This window comes from Lytechinus variegatus, chromosome 6, assembly GCF_018143015.1.
Source record: "Lytechinus variegatus isolate NC3 chromosome 6, Lvar_3.0, whole genome shotgun sequence".
NCBI classification, from domain to species: Eukaryota; Metazoa; Echinodermata; class Echinoidea; order Temnopleuroida; family Toxopneustidae; genus Lytechinus; species Lytechinus variegatus.
The window spans coordinates 9,157,542-9,177,648 of NC_054745.1; the positions used below are offsets into that span (position 1 = coordinate 9,157,542).

Here is a 20,107-nt window from a genome sequence, read left to right on the forward strand (position 1 = left end):
GTAATTCCGAAGGTTCGTAATTCCGAAACACGTAAATTTCTTATACAGTCCGACCTCTCTTATCCGGACACGTTGGGACCAGCACCAATCCGGATAAGGGATTTATCCGGATCTGGGAGACCCAATATTAAATACACGCAGCTGCGCTGCCGGCTGCCTCCCCAGGCCACCGGCGGTAGCTACACTATTGTAGTGGGCGTACGGTAAAGACAATATTCACTGCAGAATCAGTGCAAATTATAGGCAGTGTTTTTTATTAAAATGAAATCGATCGATGGCCAAAACTCTTGGATAATTTACCTGCTAAAATGACTGAGGTATACATCGAGCATACTTCGAAAGAAAGTGAATGACTCGATGAAACCAAGTTTTAAAATTAGATCATCGCGGCGGGTATCGCAGCTTTGCAATGTCAGCCATTGTTCCACTGACTGTAGGCTCAAACATGATAGATGGCGCTGTCCGTATTGAGGCCTAAAGTTAGCTAGCAAGACATGTGTTGTTTTTCCCGCGAAGCAAAAAGAGAAACGTGATGAAATGTTTGCGCTGCACCCTGATTTACTGGAAATTATCATTCCTAAAGTTCTTTTGGTGATTTGGGTGAGATATTTTCATGAAAAATATGTTTGGTGTAGGGTGACTATGTTGGGAAATATATGTAATCAGAGTGGGTTTATGTATAGGATTGAGTTTAGATTGAAATCTCATTTCCTCAAGTACCTGTACTAGATAAAAAAGAGAGATCCGGATAAGGGGAGGCCGGATAAGAGAGGTCGGACTGTACCTCGATGTTCGAAGCTACGGAATTACGAATGTATGCGGAAATCTCAACCAATCGTAAAGTTTTCCTGTCGTTCGGGAACATCTCCTGTCTCACAAACGTTGTAAGGGCACACACCGGGGGGGGGGGGGGGGGAGGGGGGGGGGGCACTTACATTGGCGAGTGGATACCATGCGCGACCAAAAAACACGTAAAAGGATGTCTGTTTCAAGATGGGGCAGCGTGATGAGGGTGTCAAAAACACAAAAATAATGAAAAAAGGGTATCTTTTTCGCTAAGAAAATTACGTATTTAGGGTCAAATTTGCGGGGATTGTTAAGGGTAGGTTTTCAAATGCCAATACTTGTTAACGGGTGCATTTTTAGAATATGGAAATTACTTGTTTAGGGTGCTTTTCGAGACCTCATGGTCGCGCATGGTATCCGTTTGTAAATGGAAATGCCCCCCCACCCAGGCACACACCACTAACTATTTCCCCATTGACTCATGTGTTAAAAATGAGATTTGGAAGAATATCTCCGAAAAATAAGTCTTAATAATGACATCATCCACACCTTCTTCATTTGGTAGTTCATCCAATATCCCTCAAACGCTAAATATATGAAACGGTGTTTTCAGCATTTTTTTCGCGATACATGAGGGGCGCGATTTCATTTTGTAAAACCTGACTAGTGAGGGACAGCTTCATAACAGAAACTAGTTTTTCTTGTAGTCATCCTCAAGCACTAGTCGGTGGTAATTTATTCCTCTTGTATATATTCTTGTTGTCTTTTGCCTGGAAATAAAATAAATAAATACATAAAAACCTAGACTACGTACAAACCTGGTTGCAGTCACAGTGCTCACAGGGTTTCTTGGGCAACTAATTAAGTTCCCATAAAATCCAGCATTGACAAATTACTGCTCTCCCATGGGACTGAACAGATCCAGGAGTAATCCCTCTCTATACCCATATGAAAAAAAAGTTCAGATATGCACCGTTGATTTCATATGAATTTTTTTTCCAACCAGTACGTCACTTTAGGTGCGGGTCTAAAGGGGATTCCCGAAATTGCTTGGTCCTATTCGTGGTGTCCGTCAGCGCTCGTCATTCTGCTCAGTACTACCATAGGTGGCGCTATTGTCGGCAGGAACATCATCAGTATAAGTCTCTCCCGAGGATTGATTTTGCTGCCGAGCCATCCCAACTTTGCTGTGACGGTAGCCGTAGGACGCGTAGATGGTCAATCCTGAAATTGGTGATCATTGAATAAAATGATTAAGAAAAAAAGAGAGAAAAAAAGGATGAACCATGAAGAGCAAAGAAATTAAAAACAAGGAGCAATACAAGACACGCACAAATCTAAAAAAAAACATAATACAAAGAATACAAGAAAACAAAATTAAAGAAAGGGTTGAGTAGATGCTTGAAGAACACAGATTTAAGAAATCGCATACATGTGCTCCTCCCACACCGCCCGCACGCTGGCACGCAGCTGTAGATTCTCGCAATCGCTCGCATGATTGAAAAATTTATAAACTATTTTGTACATTTATACCCACAGTACGTCTAAAAAAACTATTCAGATTTGAAACAGCTGCCAACTAAATAATATATCACCCTGGTGGAAAGGGGTTATACATGTATTTATCGAAAGCCAATAAACTCAACTTTCAAACGACGCCCAAAAAGTTTGAAACCATGCATGCTTAAGATCACTGCCCATTTAAACAAATGATATGGGAAATAAGCTTGGCAGGAGTTAGCCTTCCTTTTTTAGGTTCTGAGATGCGAGTCCATTGGATCTTCAAAGTTTAGGATGTTGAGATAAATTTATGGTTCCATCAACTGATCATATGAGTTATTCAATTGAAATTAAGCGCATGGGTGAACAAGAATGGCAAATCAAAATAATGTGGCATTTTAACTTTATGCCGTGGATCCCAGCAGTGTGTCCATGGGAGAAAGGATATCAATGTGAATGGTATCTGTTGCATGGCCGAGTGTGAGATAAGGTAAGAATTATTCTTCTTGTTAACACGTAAAACTCCCCCCCCCTCTCCCGCACTCTCCACCTCTTTTTCTCTCACAATCAAAATCGAACAAGATCTGGAAGACGATCTGGCAGATCAGAAGATAACATCACCATGATCACAGCTGTACTACAAGTCCTTCAGAATCATTGGGATTGGAACAAGGAGCAGTCACCGTAAAGGATTAGGTATTCCACACGCAAAATTCAACAGGGTTACCCGACTGGACTCAAGGTTTCATCCCTATCGGATGAGCAAGCGCCATGATCTGCTTCAAGGTGATAGCAAGCGTCGTCATGTCTTGCACTGCTCATAGCTTGGACCTTTCTTGTATCTTGATTCAGTGCACCCATCCCGTGGGAGATTCATTCAAGGAGGGGTGGGGACACTTTCACTTTCATGTATCCCCACAATAAAAAAAAAATCCAGGAGTAAGGTCGGGTGAACGTGGAAACCATTCATCATCTCCTCGCTAAGAAACAACACAGTTGCCGAACAGTTGGGTGAGAGGATCTGTCACTGCTCTTGAGCGAATTAGACATTGAGCCCCATCTTGTACCGACCAGACTTATTGAAAGCGACCGTTCCGTCGACGACGGTACCTTTAGCCGAATCTGGTCGACGGCAGGAACAACTTCTTCGTTGATCATCTAGAGGTATGCATCACCATTGACATTGTCTTCAATGAAGACCGGTCATATGATGTTTCCATTTCCCATTCTTCGGTCAGTCCGGCCGAAACTGTCACCCTTGATCGGTTACCATGGCGATCGGTAGTGAAACTCATCTGGAGGCCCGGTCTGGAGGGTGACCCTAGCTGCTCTCGATGTATGCTCTCAAGTTGTGAGTGTTCACTAGGACATTCAGCGCAAAAAAAAAACAGGTAGGAAGCTGGCAGGCCATTCAAGTAACCACTGACAATTCCTTAAGGAACGCTTGTGATCACCTTGAAGCAGATCATGGCGCTTGCTCATCCGATACGGATGAAACGTTGAGCCCGGGCCAGTCGGGTTACCCTGTTGAATGTTGCGTGTGGAATCCCTAATCCATTACGGTGACTGCTTCTTGTTCCAATTCCCAAGATTCTGAAGGACTTGCCGAACAGCCGTGATGTTATCTTCTGATCTGCCAGTTCGTCTTCCAGATCTTGTTCGATTTTGATTGTGAGAGAAAAAGAAGTGGAGAGTGCGGGAGAGGGGGGAGGGGGGGGGGGGGGGTGTGGTTGTACGTGTGAACAAGAAAAAGAAGAATGTCCTTTCAATTCTTACCTTATCTCACCCTCGACCATGCAACAGATACCATTCACATTGATATCCTTACTCCCATTGACACACTGCTCGGACCACGGCATAAAGTAAGAATGCCACATTTAATGTGCAATTCTTGTTCACTCATACACTAAATTTCAATTGAATGACTCATTATGATTTGTTGATACAATGGAGATGCAGCCATACATTTATCTCAACATCCTAAACTTTGCGAGATCAAATGGACTCACCTCTCAGAACTTAACCCCCCCCCCAAAAAAAAAAAACCCGGAAGGCTAATTCCTGCCCAGCCAATTTTTCATACCCTTTGTTTTGCTTTTTGGCGTCTTTTGAAAGTTTAGGTTATTAACTTTCCATATTATACAAGTCTTTTCTCCAAGGATGACATATTTTTTAATTTGGCAGTCGTTTCAAAAATATTCTCAAATCAGTTAAGCCTTTATATTGTAATTTTTTTTTTCATATTGTTTTATTCTGATTCCATGAACAAAAATATATAACATTTCAAATTAACATTTCAAAACACATAATATTTTACATTTCATATTTGGACATTTTTCACTAACTTAATACCAGCATAAATCATATATAACTTAAAGGAGAAACAATGAAATCAGTTATAAAAATGTTTGTAATTGCCGAATCGATAGTAGATAAACACACACACGCACACCCACCCACCCATCCCCCCCACATGTATAGGCCTATATATATATATATATGCCTGTAACTGCGAAACTGGAGTAAAATAATATCTGGGGGGGGGGGGGAAGGTTTCTGACAAAATATTCATTTTCTTTATATTCAAAATTGCTGCCATAGTCCTCTGTCTAGTTTATTATGAAGAACATAATGGGGAAAATAAATTTCACAAGAGCGATCACTAATCTGCACGTTTGCGATCAGTGAGTGACATAGTGTCTGAAATCATAATTGCTATGGTATATGTGGCAAATGCATTATTTTAAATTTAATATCCAAACGGCTGCCATACGTCCCCAACGGATATGAACAATTGGAGCGAGGACAAATAACTTGTGTTGTATGAGTGAAATATTGTCTAAAATCACGATTCCGAATAAAATAATGCATTTATTCTGCCATGTAGGTGATAAATACAATATTTATCCGTAGTTTGAGATTAAGAAATGGATGTAATAGGCCCTAACTGTTTCATGTAGTCTGTGAATAAGGCAAATGAAAGTTGATAGGGCCTATCCTGCCTATGGTATAAATGCTGTTTATTTGTTTTCTCCATTCAGTAATACAGGTTGGGGAAACATATTTTGCCCACAAATTAACAAAAAAGAAGTGGTATCTGCACCATGTTGTCTTCAGCATCAATTAATTCGGCCATGCGTGACACAAATGGCAAAAATAGGGTATCAACGGAAAGCTGATTTGTCGTTCATATCCATGCAGAATAATTTCACAAAATTGAATACAATCCGAATATCAGCCCTCTAGATTTTGATTACCCTTTTTTCTGAATGAAACGCACTTCATTTTAATTTAAAAAAGGCGTTTCAGAAAAGAAAGGTAATTATATTCCAAAATAAAACATTTCATCCGTATGGCAAAAAAAATGTATCTCGTTAGAAATCATGTTACCAGACTATGTATTTCACTCTTCTATGATTATAGCCATTTTGTAGCCAATCAAAGTCATATTTTGGCAAAATTATTCACCCAATCAACTGGTCCATAGTATAGTTAGGGACGTACAGTATGGCAGCCATTCGAAATATCAAAATACGGAATTTATCACGTATATGATATAAGCAAGGATATATTTCTTTAGCAATCATATTCGCTGACAGTACTTCATACATAGATCACAATTACATGCCCTTTAGTGACCACTCTTTTAAAATATTTTTTTGCCCAATCAAATTGTTCATAATAGAGTATACAAAGGGATTATGGCAGCCATTTTGAATAACAAGGAAATGAGTAAACAGAATCGCGTTTTTATACAATTTTTTTGCTCCTCGCTGTGTCACAATTACAGGTATTTTATAGTCAATGAGCATGCAATTTTGTGATTTAGATGGGTAATTTGCATATTAGTTTTGGTGTCCATACTTGATTTTGCCAGTAAGCGCGTGTTCAGTCAAGGTTACTTGAGTGGCGTCATTTAGATTTGGAATCAGCACTCTTGAATTGACAATAAACAATCAAAATATTGTCCAAGAATACAAATCGGAAATGAGGTGAGCAATAACCGCTGCGTACTTATCTCTTTTTTAATCTAGCCATCGTCATCACAAACACTTATCCGCCCCTATTCACAATAGTGAACCCCTTAGTTTCGTTTTCGGATGAACGAACATCGACAGATCGATGTATGCAATTTACGTATTTCGGATTTACGAACCTTCGGAATACTGTAGTCTACGGTTTACATTCTATTAGTAATGTAGACCGGTGCAACGCAAGTTACCTAATAATGAATCGATTATTAAAGTCACAAAAATTCCATTTTCTTTCGTTTAGTACAAAGATGCTTGATTTTACCGAATCATAAATAGCAGGATACGATAGGAGATTAAACTGCTTCATAAATTTGCGAAACTGAAATGAATGCAGGGAAATTTGTTAAAAGGGTGAAACTTTCGGACTTGCATATTTTATCGCACACATACAGTGCGATCCTTGTGTGGTTGCATTTTTGTGGGTGACGTCATGATTAGTCTAACTAACAAGCGCTGTAATTCTAAAATGTTGGGTATAAGTGCGTACAAACTCGTGTCACGTATGTGCAAAACTGTGACTTCTCGTGGTTTACCGACGTAAAAATTGAAAACCTCATACCTCATAGATTAGAGGGCCTTTTTTTTTACGAAAGTCCTCAAAACGTGACGTGATAAAGTGAAGTGAACATGAGTAATCCTTGCAAGCCGGTTTAAACCCCCTCTTTTTTATATAAGGACACCCAAGGGGAATGGGCTAAACACCGATCCCCTCCTCCCCTGCCCAAGATCGGGAACTGAGCATTATGGAAACCAATGAGGAATGAGTACAGCAATGACATTTTTTCTTGTTGGGGGGAAAACAGTGTCTACCAAACCATTTTATTGAAAAGGGCGATAGCGGAGGATACATGTACTACGATGACGTCATGAAGTGAAAATGGTGACTTACCAGCTATCAGCCAGACCAGATACCGAAGCCAAGTGACCTTCCTGAGTTTGAGCATGAGTACAATATTGCATACAATACTGAGCCACGGCAACACAGGGACCAGAGGAACCTGCAAGAAAAGTGTTAAGTGACCAGTTGGAATCCATCAAAATAATATACCTCATGCATATGACATCATAATCTTATTGCGCCCTCCTTTAGAGGCTACAGAAATATGCATACACGAAGTTGTCGGAGATGCGCCAGCTGCAGATCACTAAAGCGTGCAAGGCAATGGCTTCAGCCTTTAAGATGGCGGCGCATTGACGTCATTGCAAAAGGTCCATAGATAACTGTGATGTATACTAGTCTTGATACTCTGATACCTGATATTTTTCGAAAATATATTGTGACATTTTTCTTTTACTTGCTACTACTTTTGGTTCCTTGCAGGAAAATACAAATGTTTGTAGAGGAAATCTATTAACCCTAATATTTTTACCCGGTTAAATATTTGTGTTATAAAATGTCGGTCGGTTTTTCTAAGAAAAATATTATAAATATCAAATCCTTTATAGGCCAAGTCCCTCACCAAAACCAGTTGATTTTAATAGACGAAGGAAAAAATGCAACGCTGAAATAAGAGAGGTGTGACTTCTAAACATGCACAAAAAGGTAATTTTCACGTTCTTTTTACATGGTTGGGGAGAATATTTGGCACAAGCCCCCATTCACCCCTCCCTCGGTTGCGTGACCCCTGTGAAATCAAAGTGGGATGGGATTTCTTACCCTGTAGTACTGTTTTGTATCTTCGTTCTGATAGTGAAGCGTGATGATGAGAAAAGTCCCGAGTGCACAGACACCAAAAAGGAGGAGTAAAAGAACCGCCCACCATTCACCTTTTGCAATCTCCAGGGAAGCATGTTCTATCACGGCAATGCTACCAAACAGAAATAGAATCGAGGAGAGTAGACTGATCTTAACAGCTACCCCTGGCTCGAATCGTAGGAGCTCGCGTAGTAGAGGGGTTGAACGAAACTGATGCTTCAGAGTTCCAGGAGTGGGTGTGGATGTGGTGTCCAAGAGAGCGGTGCTATCATTCACTGGTCCGCTGTTGTTATTGGTTAGAGCTAATTGTCCTAGGGATGGCATTTCCACCCCATCCATGGCACCTGCTCTCAGGTCTTCTGGTCCGTATCGGAGAAAGATGAGTGCACCTGCTACAAAGGCATAACCTACTAACACTCCAATTGAAATAAACTCCACTAGTTCTACGAGAGGAACGAAAGTTGCAGGAATACTGGCAAGAAACATTGCAAGAAGAGTGGCATACACGGGGACATGTGTGTGACTGTTGACAATGCTTAAACAACTGAAGAGCAGCCCGTCCGAAGAAATGGCGTATAAAGTTCTGGGAATGCAGTAAAGATTCATGGATAGGGCTGAAAACATGGCGCAAATTGCACCTACACCTACAAGCCACCTCGCCCACTCTATCCCACGGGCCTGAAAGGCGCTGGCGAATGCCGACTGTTCGTCCAGTTCTGTAAAGGGCACTAAGAGGGTTAGGACAGCTGATGCAAGAATGTAGCAGATGCCAGTGACCACGATAGCTAAGAGTGTAGCCATTGGAATACTTTTCCTTGGATTCAACGCCTCTTCGTTGGCCATTGCTATGGCATCAAACCCGACAAAGGAAAAAAAGAGCGTGGCTGCGCCTGCTATAATGCTGGAAGATCCATTTGGAACAAAACCACCATAGTCCTCCCAGTTGCTGATATCGGCTTGAGTGAAACCCATTACAACTATCACGGCAATGACTCCAATGTTGATAGCCATGCAAACTGCTGTGACCCATGAAGATGTCTTCGCTCCAGTTATAATTATGATAGCCACTAGAACAACCGCAACGCAAGCGAATATATTAGGATAAGGTGCAAGATAGGGAACTTCCCACGTTTGACCCTCCATCAAGACGTTTACGGTGAAGTTTCTGAAGACATACCCGGTCAAGCTGTCCACGTATCCTGTGATGGATGAGGCCAACGCCGCAGCGGTGATAACATACTCAAGAATCAAGTCCCACCCTATAACAAAAGCCCACAGTTCTCCAAGGGAGAGGTAAGCGAAAGTGTACGCCGACCCTGTCCTAGGGATTCTGCAAGCAAACTCCACGTAGCAGAACGCGGAGAGCATGGCAGCAACCGAAGCAATTGCGTAGGATATTATGATGGCGGGTCCTGTGACCTCTTTCACCTCAACGCCGGTGAGAACGTAGAGACCGGAACCAAACATAGCACCCATGCCCATGATGCAGAGCTGAAAGGTGTTCAGAGACCGTTCCAAAGGCGTCTCAAAGAGCTCCCTGTCGCTGCCAAGCGGTTTCCTTTGACTGATCCTCGATAAAAGGTCTCTACAGAAAGGCATTCCGGATACAGGGCTGCTGTACGTGAATGAGTTAGACTTACAAATACGTATCGTTGATGAGTCTTACAAATCTCAATGTATTGGCAACTTTCTAATTCGTAAGGCTAGCGGTATTTGCGAATCATCTAAAGAAATGCTATCCAAAACAACGAATCTCCAACATTTCTTTCCTTTGAGTTCTTTCGACTGATCGCTGGCAGGATGAAGATTTGAGCTGGGAAATTAAGTGGAGCAAGTCACTATGCATGGTACGCCTTTGTTCGTTGTCGAAGTTCTGTAATGGGCGCCCTGCAAGAAAAATAATTGGGTGAAATCACGTCAAAACAATGAAACGACTTTCATGGCTCGCTATTACAGACCTCACAAAATCCCACGACAAAATTTCAGGAATATTTATTTTTTCACAAACAAATGCACACCTACATGTAGTTACTAATAATGCACATAGCATTTCCATTTATTTGAGAGCAGGATAAAAGTGCAATGTAGATTAAATGCCTTGCTCACATGCGGCATAGGCGCCGCGGTCAAGAATCGAACCCCGGACTTTACATGTATTGCCAGGCGCCTTAGACCACTCAGCCACGGAACCTCCACGGCACATAGCGCCCTCTCTCCGAGGCTATAGGAAAACGCATGCAAACCACTGATCTCTCCCCTAGGGGGGAGATCAGTGATGCAAACGCACTTGTCAGATATGCGCCAGCTGCAGATCATCAACACACGCAAGACAATAGCGCTGACCCCTAAGTTGACTTCAATGCCTGGACCTATGGTTATCACAAGCTATGTACATATTTTATTAGATATGAGACCGTATAGACAGGAATCTTGGTTTGAGCGATTTGGCGATTTACAAAAGTGAGAAATGAGATATGATATAATCTAACAAATAGGACCAGAATTAACTGGAAGCGCGGGTTCCATTTTTGTAATGTTCAAATATTGATCCATCTTCCGAACTTCTCGCATTTACTTCCAGGAAACTCTCTACAACGCACCAATTCCTTTGAAAATGCAAATCAAATCACAATGGAGAGCTGAGGGGCTTTTATCGAAATTTAGTGACCCGGACAGCATCTGTGTCGCTTGACTCTTGACAACGATGTATTTGAAATTGTTCATCCTGTAAAAATTTTCGGATGATGTTCCTTTCTAGTTCACAAGCTTTCCACCGAAGCCTCTGAGCTCTTCATAGATTAGAGGTTTTATTTGCATTTTCAAGGATATTGAGGCGTTGTAGAGCGTTTTCCAATAGTAAATGCGAAAACTCCATATTGCCGTCAAAGGTAAACCTTTCTTTGCGTTTAGCTGCCATGTCAACAAAGTAATCATTTAAGCTTTTGGCAATTTTCTTACATTCCCAAATATATTTACCACTAAAGGACAGCTTTTGGATAAAAATGATGACCACATAGCAGAAGAACGTCCTTTGTTGATCTAGATGATCTCTGAAATATATTGCTTTTTGCCTTTCGTATCATATCGGTAACAGTATTTCTATTTCTTTCTGAATGATATCCAGTTTCCGTCAGATTTCGAAAATTTAGCACAATTAAACAAAAATTCTATTTCCGTGTCTTGGCCACTATGTCACTGTTTATTCATGAAGTTTCATGGTCCCCATTCTGTGATGCCTTTGGTCTATCTATAAGCCAGTTCGTAGTTCCTTTCTGCGCATGATCAAAAGATTCTACGTATGATCAGAAGAAGGTCATTTGTACTAAAGTGACATGGTGCTTTAAAATCTAATGAGATAAGCACCAACTTTCATGTCTTGATTATTCATATATTCTTTTGAATTGTCGTTTTCATTTACATCCACAAAAAACAACAATGCTTCCACGAACGACTGGTTATTCACAGTTTGCAAAGTACATTGTGCAACATGCTAAGATATGCATTTAAAGTAGGAATGCAACAAATGCCTTCATTAAGTGTTCATTTGTGTGCTATTCTAGTCACCTGGGGAGCGTTTCATGAAAGGACTTGTCGGGTGTTTTATCCGACAAGTCCCATTTTATCCGACAGTTACCATAGTAACAGTGCCTCACAGCCAATCAGAGTCAGAGAAAGATGTAAGATCTGACAACTTGTCGGACAAAAATGTTGATGAAATCCTGCTATGTAAGGCAGGCTTACGTAATATCTTGCTTTGAAATCTGCCTATCATGATGGAAGAAATGAATGGTCATTTGACCAAATTGTCCATGAAGTAACTACGAACTGGTCTATTGCCATCTTAAAAGGTGGCCAGCCCACCTCCAGGTCCAAACACATATTAATTGTGTGTGTCGGAAATCGAGTTTAAATACCATGGTAACAACATATGCCCCAAATTAGGTAAAAATCTTGCGGTTCGAAGTACTTCATCAGTTTCCAACCAATCCTCATGAAATTTGGCTCACACATTTGCCGAAGAGCTAAAGAAATCCAGGACATATTTTTTCCATGTGTTGAAAATAATGTTGCCGTGGTAACAACATAATATATGTAAAGAATATGTTTAAACCGACTCACATGATATTTAGCTAACACAGTGGTCTTTGGGGCGATACTGGGCAAGACATATTTTTCAATGTGTTGGAAACTGTTGCCATGGTAATGGCGAACATCGGGGGTAATACCCACCTTCAGTGAAAGGTCAAATTGTTTTTGTTTTTTTTTCATTGTTTGAATTACACAATAGTTTATTTTTGATTGCCTATTTTACATTGATTGAATCACAAAATATTAGAAAGAATAGTAATTCCACATGTTCGGGGAGGAAGAAAACTCTCATTTACATGACAATTAAGAGTGCAAAAAACAAAGGAAATAGTAAGTGGATGATGTCATCCTACCCCCACTTGCAGTTCGACCAGGATGTGAATATAACTGCTCGAAAACATTGAACGAATATTTGAAATGCCATAATTTTTTCATTTTCACCCTATTTTGATGAACTTTCTATGTTATGCTTGTTTGATATTTTTGCTTTTTATTTCAATCAACTTTTTGTTAGGGTGGACTTGTCCTTCCACTCTTCTCGCCTTGTTCGACTACAGCAGACGCCCCGAGTTCGACTCAAGTCACATTCTATTTACAAGACACATTAAGTCTATTGTTCACACACACACACATACACAACAGTGATGTAAACCTGGCATTGTACTGTGTACACATAAAGCTATTCTTTACAATAAACCAATTAACCAGAGTAGTCCATGCGAATCCCTTCGTTAGGTTGCACCTTGATATGAATGTGGCCCAGGAGTGGTTCTGTCTGTGGCGGGCAAAGATTTTAAACAGTTGTATTCAGATTCGTTTTTCTTATGCTGTAGCCCCCCCCCAAAAAAAAAAAAAAAAAATCAATAATGATATTCAGTGTGTCCAGTCATGCAAGCGTTGATATTACAAAGGGCAACATTTTCATTATTAAGTATCCTGAATGTGTCTAGTCTGTCTTACGTTGTCAACACATTCCAATCAGTGTATTTGAGAAGGGTGTCTCCGAGTACACAAGGAACATCATAGGGCACATGAGCATTACAGACCCTCATTCACCTACGTGTTAATTCATAGCTCATCAAAAAATAAATCCCACGATAGATTTTGCTTTAATTTACTCGAATTAGTCACAATGAACATCACAACATAACTACATATGTTTATCAGGTACTTGTCCAGCTCAAAAACGTTAAATGGCCTGAAATACTCTAAATGCGACCGCACACCTTACGACTGGTCTGCGACCCGATTTAAAAATCAAATTTGTGACTATGCTATCATCCTTCTTAGAATGAAAGCGAAATTAATATCTAGTCATAATGACGTCACAGCAGTCGTTAGATTGGCTACGATTTGAAAACAATTTGGACTTTACTCCAAAATAAGGGCTTGCAATCTTTTAAAATGGTTATAATATTATTTCAATTAATTTTAACCTCAAATAAAATTATATGTTCCATTCACATCTTCAGAAAATTAGCAAATTGCGATTTGTTCCAAAATCGGATCGCGAACAGTCGTAAGGTGTGAAGTGACCTTTTATATGCCCTATTCTGTGCCTTTGTCCTCTCAATTTGTGTGTTAAAGGGATGGTCCGAGCTTAATAATTAGAGTAAAATTCACTGAGCAAAATGCCGAAAATTTCATCAAAGTCGGATAACAAAAAACAAAGTTATTGAATTTAAAGTTTAGCAATATTTTGTGAAAGCAGTGGTCATAAATAATTATTAGGTGGGCTGATGATGTCATATCCCCACTCGTTCTTTTGTAGTTTATTATATGAAATTAGGTTTATTCAAATTCTTTCTTCCGAGAACTAGAAAAATTGGATTGACAACTGATTTAGTGCATTAGATATGTATTGTTGCAACTTATTTCATTATAATGGAGAAATATCAATCACACAAGTATGAAATAATGAAAAAAATATGATTTTATGTAATAACATGAGAAAACGGAAAGGATAATTCTCAATTGCTGAACTTTAACTTTATTATTTGTTATCCGATTTCGATGAAATTTTCGCCATTTTGCTCAGTGAATTCTATTCTGTATATCAAGATATATATTTTTTCAGCCCGGAACACCCCTTTAAGCCCGATCAGATGAGATGCGATTTTTATTTATTTATCTTTTTAGATAAATCGCATTTTACTTGAAATTTGAAAGTTTCATGAAGTATTAACCATAACTAATTTCAAGTTTGGCAGTGACTGTACAAATTTGTCTGTTGCAGAACGAGTTAGATATTTTCAAACGAAACCAATGTTGCGCCATTGATAGCGGACAGACTTACAAATACAGGTGATCCGATTTAATAGACAAAGACATTTGATAATGAAAAACGACACTAGAATTGCGGCATGCCAGAACATGTAGAAACAGGATTTGAATTACCAGAAATGACGATAGAATCTATGTTAAATTTATTTGATTGAGATTTGGAAACACCCCCCCCAAAAAAAAAATGAGCTCATATTTACTGTAGCTTAATTTCAGAGAATTTGATTTCATCGAGGTGTCATCCAGGTATGATAGGAGAATGCAATTTTCCAAAATGTGCGAAGTATGGGATGTTTGAATTTGGTCTGTTAGAAAAGAGAATAAACCTTGACATCGTCAGCTTAAATATGAAACTGAACAGGGTGATGATGAAAAATACGGCGAAGACCGCCTAGGTAAATTGAAAATGAGCTCGGTCAGACTACAGAGCCCTGCGGTACGCCAGAACCTAATGACCGCAAGGAGGATGTAAAACCGTCAAGAACGACGGACAGTAATGCCATGGTCACATTTGTTCTACGGCGGCCGTACGGCGAGTCGAAAACAGCCGTTTTAACATTTTTTGTCCAACTACATATAGGTGGTTTGAATCAAAATTGATAAAACGGCTGTTTTCGACTCGCCGTACGGCCGCCGTAGAACAAATGTGACCATGGTATAAGTATCACATCCTATGGGACATGGCTTACATTTTCGTGAAATAGAAGTTCTGGCCTGTAAATCTTTTTCTCTGTCGTCACAGGGGTACTCCTTGAGGGGTCTGAAAATATTTACATCTAAATAAATATAGTAAAATTCACAAAGCAAAATGCTGAAGATTTCATCAAAATCGGAAAATAGATAATGAAGTTATTGAATGTTAAGATTTAGCAATATTTTGGGAAAATAGTTAAATACACATCATCGTGAATATTCTTTAGATGGGCTGATGATGTCACATCCCCACTTTCCCTTTTCATATTTAATTGCATGAAATCATAATCGTTCCATATTTTTTCATACATGTGTGAATAATGTATCTCCTTTATAATGAAATAGGTTAAGGCAATGAATATCCAATGCACTACATCAGTTCTTGGTAGAAAAAAATTGAATAAACCCAGTTTCATATAACAAAATAAAAATAACAAGAGAGGGCATGACATCATCAACTTGCTCATTGAATATTTATGAAGACATGCCAAAAACTGCTTTACCTGAATAAGGCAAATCTAAAAATGTCCTTAAAGGGGAATGAAACCTTTGGAACAAATAGGCTTGTGTACAAACAGAAAAATCAAAGAATAAGAATAAAGAAAGTTTGAGAAAAATCGGACAAATAGTGAGAAAGTTATGAGCATTTGAATATTGCAATCACTAATGCTATGGAGATCCTCACATTGGCAATGCAACAAGGATGTGTGATGTCACTGATGAACAACTTTCCCTTTGGTGGACTATAAAATACCCTCAAAATGTCTCTTTTTGCTTTTTCATATGATGATACAAACTCTTTATTCATGATGTATTCTATTCTTAAAAAATATGTATTACATGCCCTCATGTAGACAGAACACATGATTTATGGATAGATGTGATAAAAGAGGCAATTCTAGTGAAATATATATTAAAGTAATGGGGAGAGTTGTTTACAAGTGACATCACACATCTTTGTCGCATTGCCAATTTGCTATCTCCATAGCATTAGTGATCGCAATATTCAAATGCTCATAACTTTCTCATTATTTGTCCAATTTTTCTCAAACTTTCGTTGATCTGTTTCTTTGATTTTTGTGTTTTCACACAAGCTATCTTGTTTCAATGGTTTCATTCTCCTTTAACTCTGTTATCCCTTATACAGCGTGTCTCAAAATTTACGTGAAAAAAGGGTGTATTTTCAATAAAACCTGTGCCAAAAAGTAAAGCGGAACGGAAAGATTGGGCAAGACAAGCGCAGAAGAGTTCATTAGATGGAATCAATCATAATTGGAATCAGTGAAATATAGTTTCTCTTTTCCTCAGTACCGAGCTCCACGACTTGGTTCGATTAATCATCCCCCTCTCCATTAGCTTTTAAGAAAAAGATGCATATTTTCGAAGAAATGCCATGTGTTATAACCATGAATGCAGGAGGAAGTCAAATGTATCGTATTTTTAACAATGAGTGAAGAACTCCCGCGGTTGTAGTTCCGAAAAAAATGAGCTAATTTACACCTCTCCCTCCACCCACCCTTTCGGGAAAAGCTCCCCCGGTTTTCTTGGAAAGGTTTGGCCGGCCCCCTTCCAGTCGAGGGACAAAATCCTTTCCAGCCTTTTTTTTTAATCCAATTTTCAAATTTATGATAACCTGAATTGCAAAAATGCAGAAAATCCTTTGTACAATGAAACTTACCAGTATCCAAACTGTTTGCTCCCGCGACCATTGCTCCGGTCTTAATATCTTAGAAGACATATAACTATAGTTAGGACAGTAAAAGAGTTTCTTGTTTAGAATAATGTAAAGATTAGGAGTAGGGTTTATTTAGTTTTTGAGATCAGATTTTATGTTTCGCTTCATGTTCACATTCACATTTGGAGCTATTGTCGCTGGAGCAAATGTCAAGCAACCTCTAAGCTTTAGCTGGGAATCATGTCACCAGAAGGAACTGGATTTTCGAAACAGAATTTGTATAGTACAGTATGGGACTATAAAATGTACCTTACTTTTTTTATTTAAGCAGGGAAACCACTGGATACATACAGAAAGCAACATGGCGTTTGGTGATATTAGGCCTGTGAGATCTGAAACTTTCAAAACTATACAAAAGAACATGGCCTGGGAAGCGAGGGTGCTGAAACACCCCAAAAATTCCTTACAGTGCTACGTACGTGAAATAGTGATTAAAGTCACTTTTTTTAGATCGGAATATGCTCGCACTTATTATTTTTTTCTTGATAAAAAAATGTATTGTATTGTATGGTATTTTTTTAATCACGGTGAAACTTACATTCAGTCAAAACAGACTGCTTTTCAGCAAGTCCGTGAACATTAAAAAACATCTAAAAGTGAGACAATACGAAAATATTTAAAAGAATTACATTAATACAGAAAATAAAACAGACATAAAACCGCCGTGCGAAGAGAAATTATAGAAATTCTCTAGCCCCCCCCCCCCAGATGAGATAGAAGTCGATGGAATTAACTGATTTCATAAATTAAGAGAACTGATCCAATTGACTAATATTACTTGGTAAGGAATTGAATAATTGAATACCTATATACAGACCGCCGTCCCATAATTAAGGAAAACATTAAATAAACCTAATATAAAATAATGAAATACAAAGGAACAAGTGGGGATTTGCCATGATCAGTTTGCTCATTAAATATTAATGAAGAAACTAAAACGTTTCTTGTTTTTCAGCAAGATGGATGTTTTCAATGTTAACCCTAAAATGGCCGGGGAGGGGGGTGAATCGACCCCCCTCCTAAACCTTTTCTGCGATCATTCCGCCGCGCGAAGTTTCTGACCGCGCCACTCACAGAGTTTATGCTTTTAAGCCTCCCAAATCTTTTGAAACCAAATTTACGACACCCGGGTACGCGGTTCCGAAATTACGGAACATTTCATAAGTGCATTTCAGACCAAAAATTGTTCCAAAACGTGATTTTGTGTACAAAGTCAATGCAAATTGAGTTTTCTCATCTTATTCATAAAGTTATTATTTTCACTTTGAACAGCTGAAATCAATTGATTTTAGCAAAATTATGCTTCATAAAGGCTGTGCAATAAATCTGGTGAAAAAACAATGAGAAACAAAAGGTTGAAAAACAAATATTGCATAAGAAATTCATAAAACAATAAAATACATAAAAAATTATTTCCAAAACGAAGTTTTTTTTTCAATCGCAATTGTTAAGAATGCCACAAAGAATATTTTTACCAAAAATTAGCATTATAGGAGCTTTATTAAGTGAATTAGAGCAAAAAGTATGATTGATGCATAAATTAGCATAATTAATTCAAGTAAAATAAAATCTCATTAATTTGGAATATTTGCCATACAACCTTGTAGATTACATCGCACACTACCAGCGTAATTTTGCGGCGCTCGTGCGATCGGCGGCCGAGATCTCGGGGGGGGGGGGGTTGAATCCACCCCCCCCCCCCCCCGCCACAGAACAGCCAAAAAAAGCCCAGCCTAGTTAGGGTTAATGGAGCCACTAAATTTTTGCTTAGAGTTGATGTGTTGAAAGTACATGAAATTTGTACATGAATGTCAGCAGTTTCTAGACTTATGGTTCTTTATGATACAAGTGTCGATCAATTCTACCTTTATTGTCAATCGCTCAGATAAATAATCATGTGGTCTATTATCATTCATTGATAAGAATGTAACTATATAGTGATAACAAACATTACCAAATAACCTTTTACTATGAAAGACATCAAATAACTTAAACAATGATTGGTATTTTACATGATTAGGTTTAGGTTAATTCCTAATAATTATGGTTTCCAAATGGAGAAAGATTGGTTTTAAGGTGAGTTTTCTAACAAGCAACAAGTATCATTAGGCAATGATATGGACCCCATAGACATCGTTTTTGAAAATATAGACCATATCACGAGGTAGTTTGATTTGTGCAAGCTTTTACGTTTTAAGCTTCTACTAGTATGAGTACCTCTTAAACACATTAATAATCTTACCATACGGCCTTTAACATTCGGTTGCAGAAAACATGCTACTTAGCAACTGTTACTTATCATGGACGGATAAACATGTTATACATGTTCCTGGGTTGTTGTGATTAATGTATTAATGTTTGAACAGAAAAGGATGTGATGCACATGGCTCGAAAAATTATAATCATAAAAACATTTGAGCAGAGGCGTCGATCCTGGGGGGCAGGGGGGGGCGATCGCCCCACCAATGAAAATATTGGGGGGCAAACATATCATTTTGCCCCCCAATAATTCCGGATATGCATTTAAAAAAAAAAAGATTGTAATGTTCAGCAAGCGAGATGGTGATACACAACTCGTTCTTTATTTAAAATCGTGCTCAAAATGTCCGCTTTTCAGATTGGAATATACAAATTTTCAGCTCGCGCTTCGCGCTCGCATCATTTCTGTAGCAAAAACCCATACTTTTCATGATTAAATAGGTGAATGTAAATGTCCCACTTTCAGTTCTAAGACTCAAAAGAACTTCTGCATCGATTTGCAATCATCTTTTCTTGGATATATATCTTGTTGTTCATCAAAAACGTCCACTAAACTGTTATTTTTTCAGATCGAAATATCAAAATTTTCAGCTCGCGCTTCGCGCTCGCATCTATTGTCCTTTTAGATACAAATCTTATTATTGGTACCAAAAATGCTTAGAATATCAAGTTTTCAGATCAGAATATAAGGAAATTTCAGCTCACTCTCGGCACTCGTACTATCTGTGTAGTGAGATATGTATCCTCCTCATGAGTTACTACAAACAGTCCTAAACAGGCACGCTTTTCCTGTCAGTATACTAAAAAAAAAAAAAAATCAGCTCGCGCTTCGCGTTCGCATTAATTTCTTTGTGAGATACGTGTCTGGGTCTCATGAGTCATATATATATATGTATATACATACATATATATATATGTATGTATATATATATATATATATATATGTGTGTGTGTGGTGTGGGTGGGTGTTTTGTACGATCGAGCGCCTTTGGAACATTAATGATTTGCCCCCCCAATCTGAAAAATGGATCG

At 38.8% G+C, this 20,107-nt stretch overlaps 1 protein-coding gene across 1 annotated transcript; it reads right to left on the reverse strand.

Moving 5' to 3' along the window:
- Positions 1–1,855: 1,855 nt before the first annotated feature.
- LOC121416494 (cationic amino acid transporter 4-like) lies at positions 1,856–9,622 on the reverse strand. The gene is made up of 3 exons (XM_041609987.1): positions 7,978–9,622; positions 7,210–7,318; positions 1,856–2,010 (listed from the first exon to the last, which is right to left on the reverse strand). The coding sequence occupies exons 1-3, from the start codon at positions 9,613–9,615 to the stop codon at positions 1,859–1,861; spliced, it is 1,899 nt and encodes a 632-aa protein (XP_041465921.1). The 5' UTR covers positions 9,616–9,622; the 3' UTR covers positions 1,856–1,858.
- Between the last annotated feature and the right edge of the window lie 10,485 nt (positions 9,623–20,107).

Bases quoted from the DNA above. Each gene is read 5' to 3' on its own strand.
- LOC121416494 (XM_041609987.1), bottom strand. From the start codon at position 9,615: ATGCCTTTCTGTAGAGACCTTTTATCGAGGATCAGTCAAAGGAAACCG. The intron at 7,319-7,977 runs GTAAGAAATCCC...CTTTTCTTGCAG, and splicing joins ATACAAAACAGTACTACAGG to GTTCCTCTGGTCCCTGTGTT. The intron at 2,011-7,209 runs GTAAGTCACCAT...CACCAATTTCAG, and splicing joins TCTGGTCTGGCTGATAGCTG to GATTGACCATCTACGCGTCC.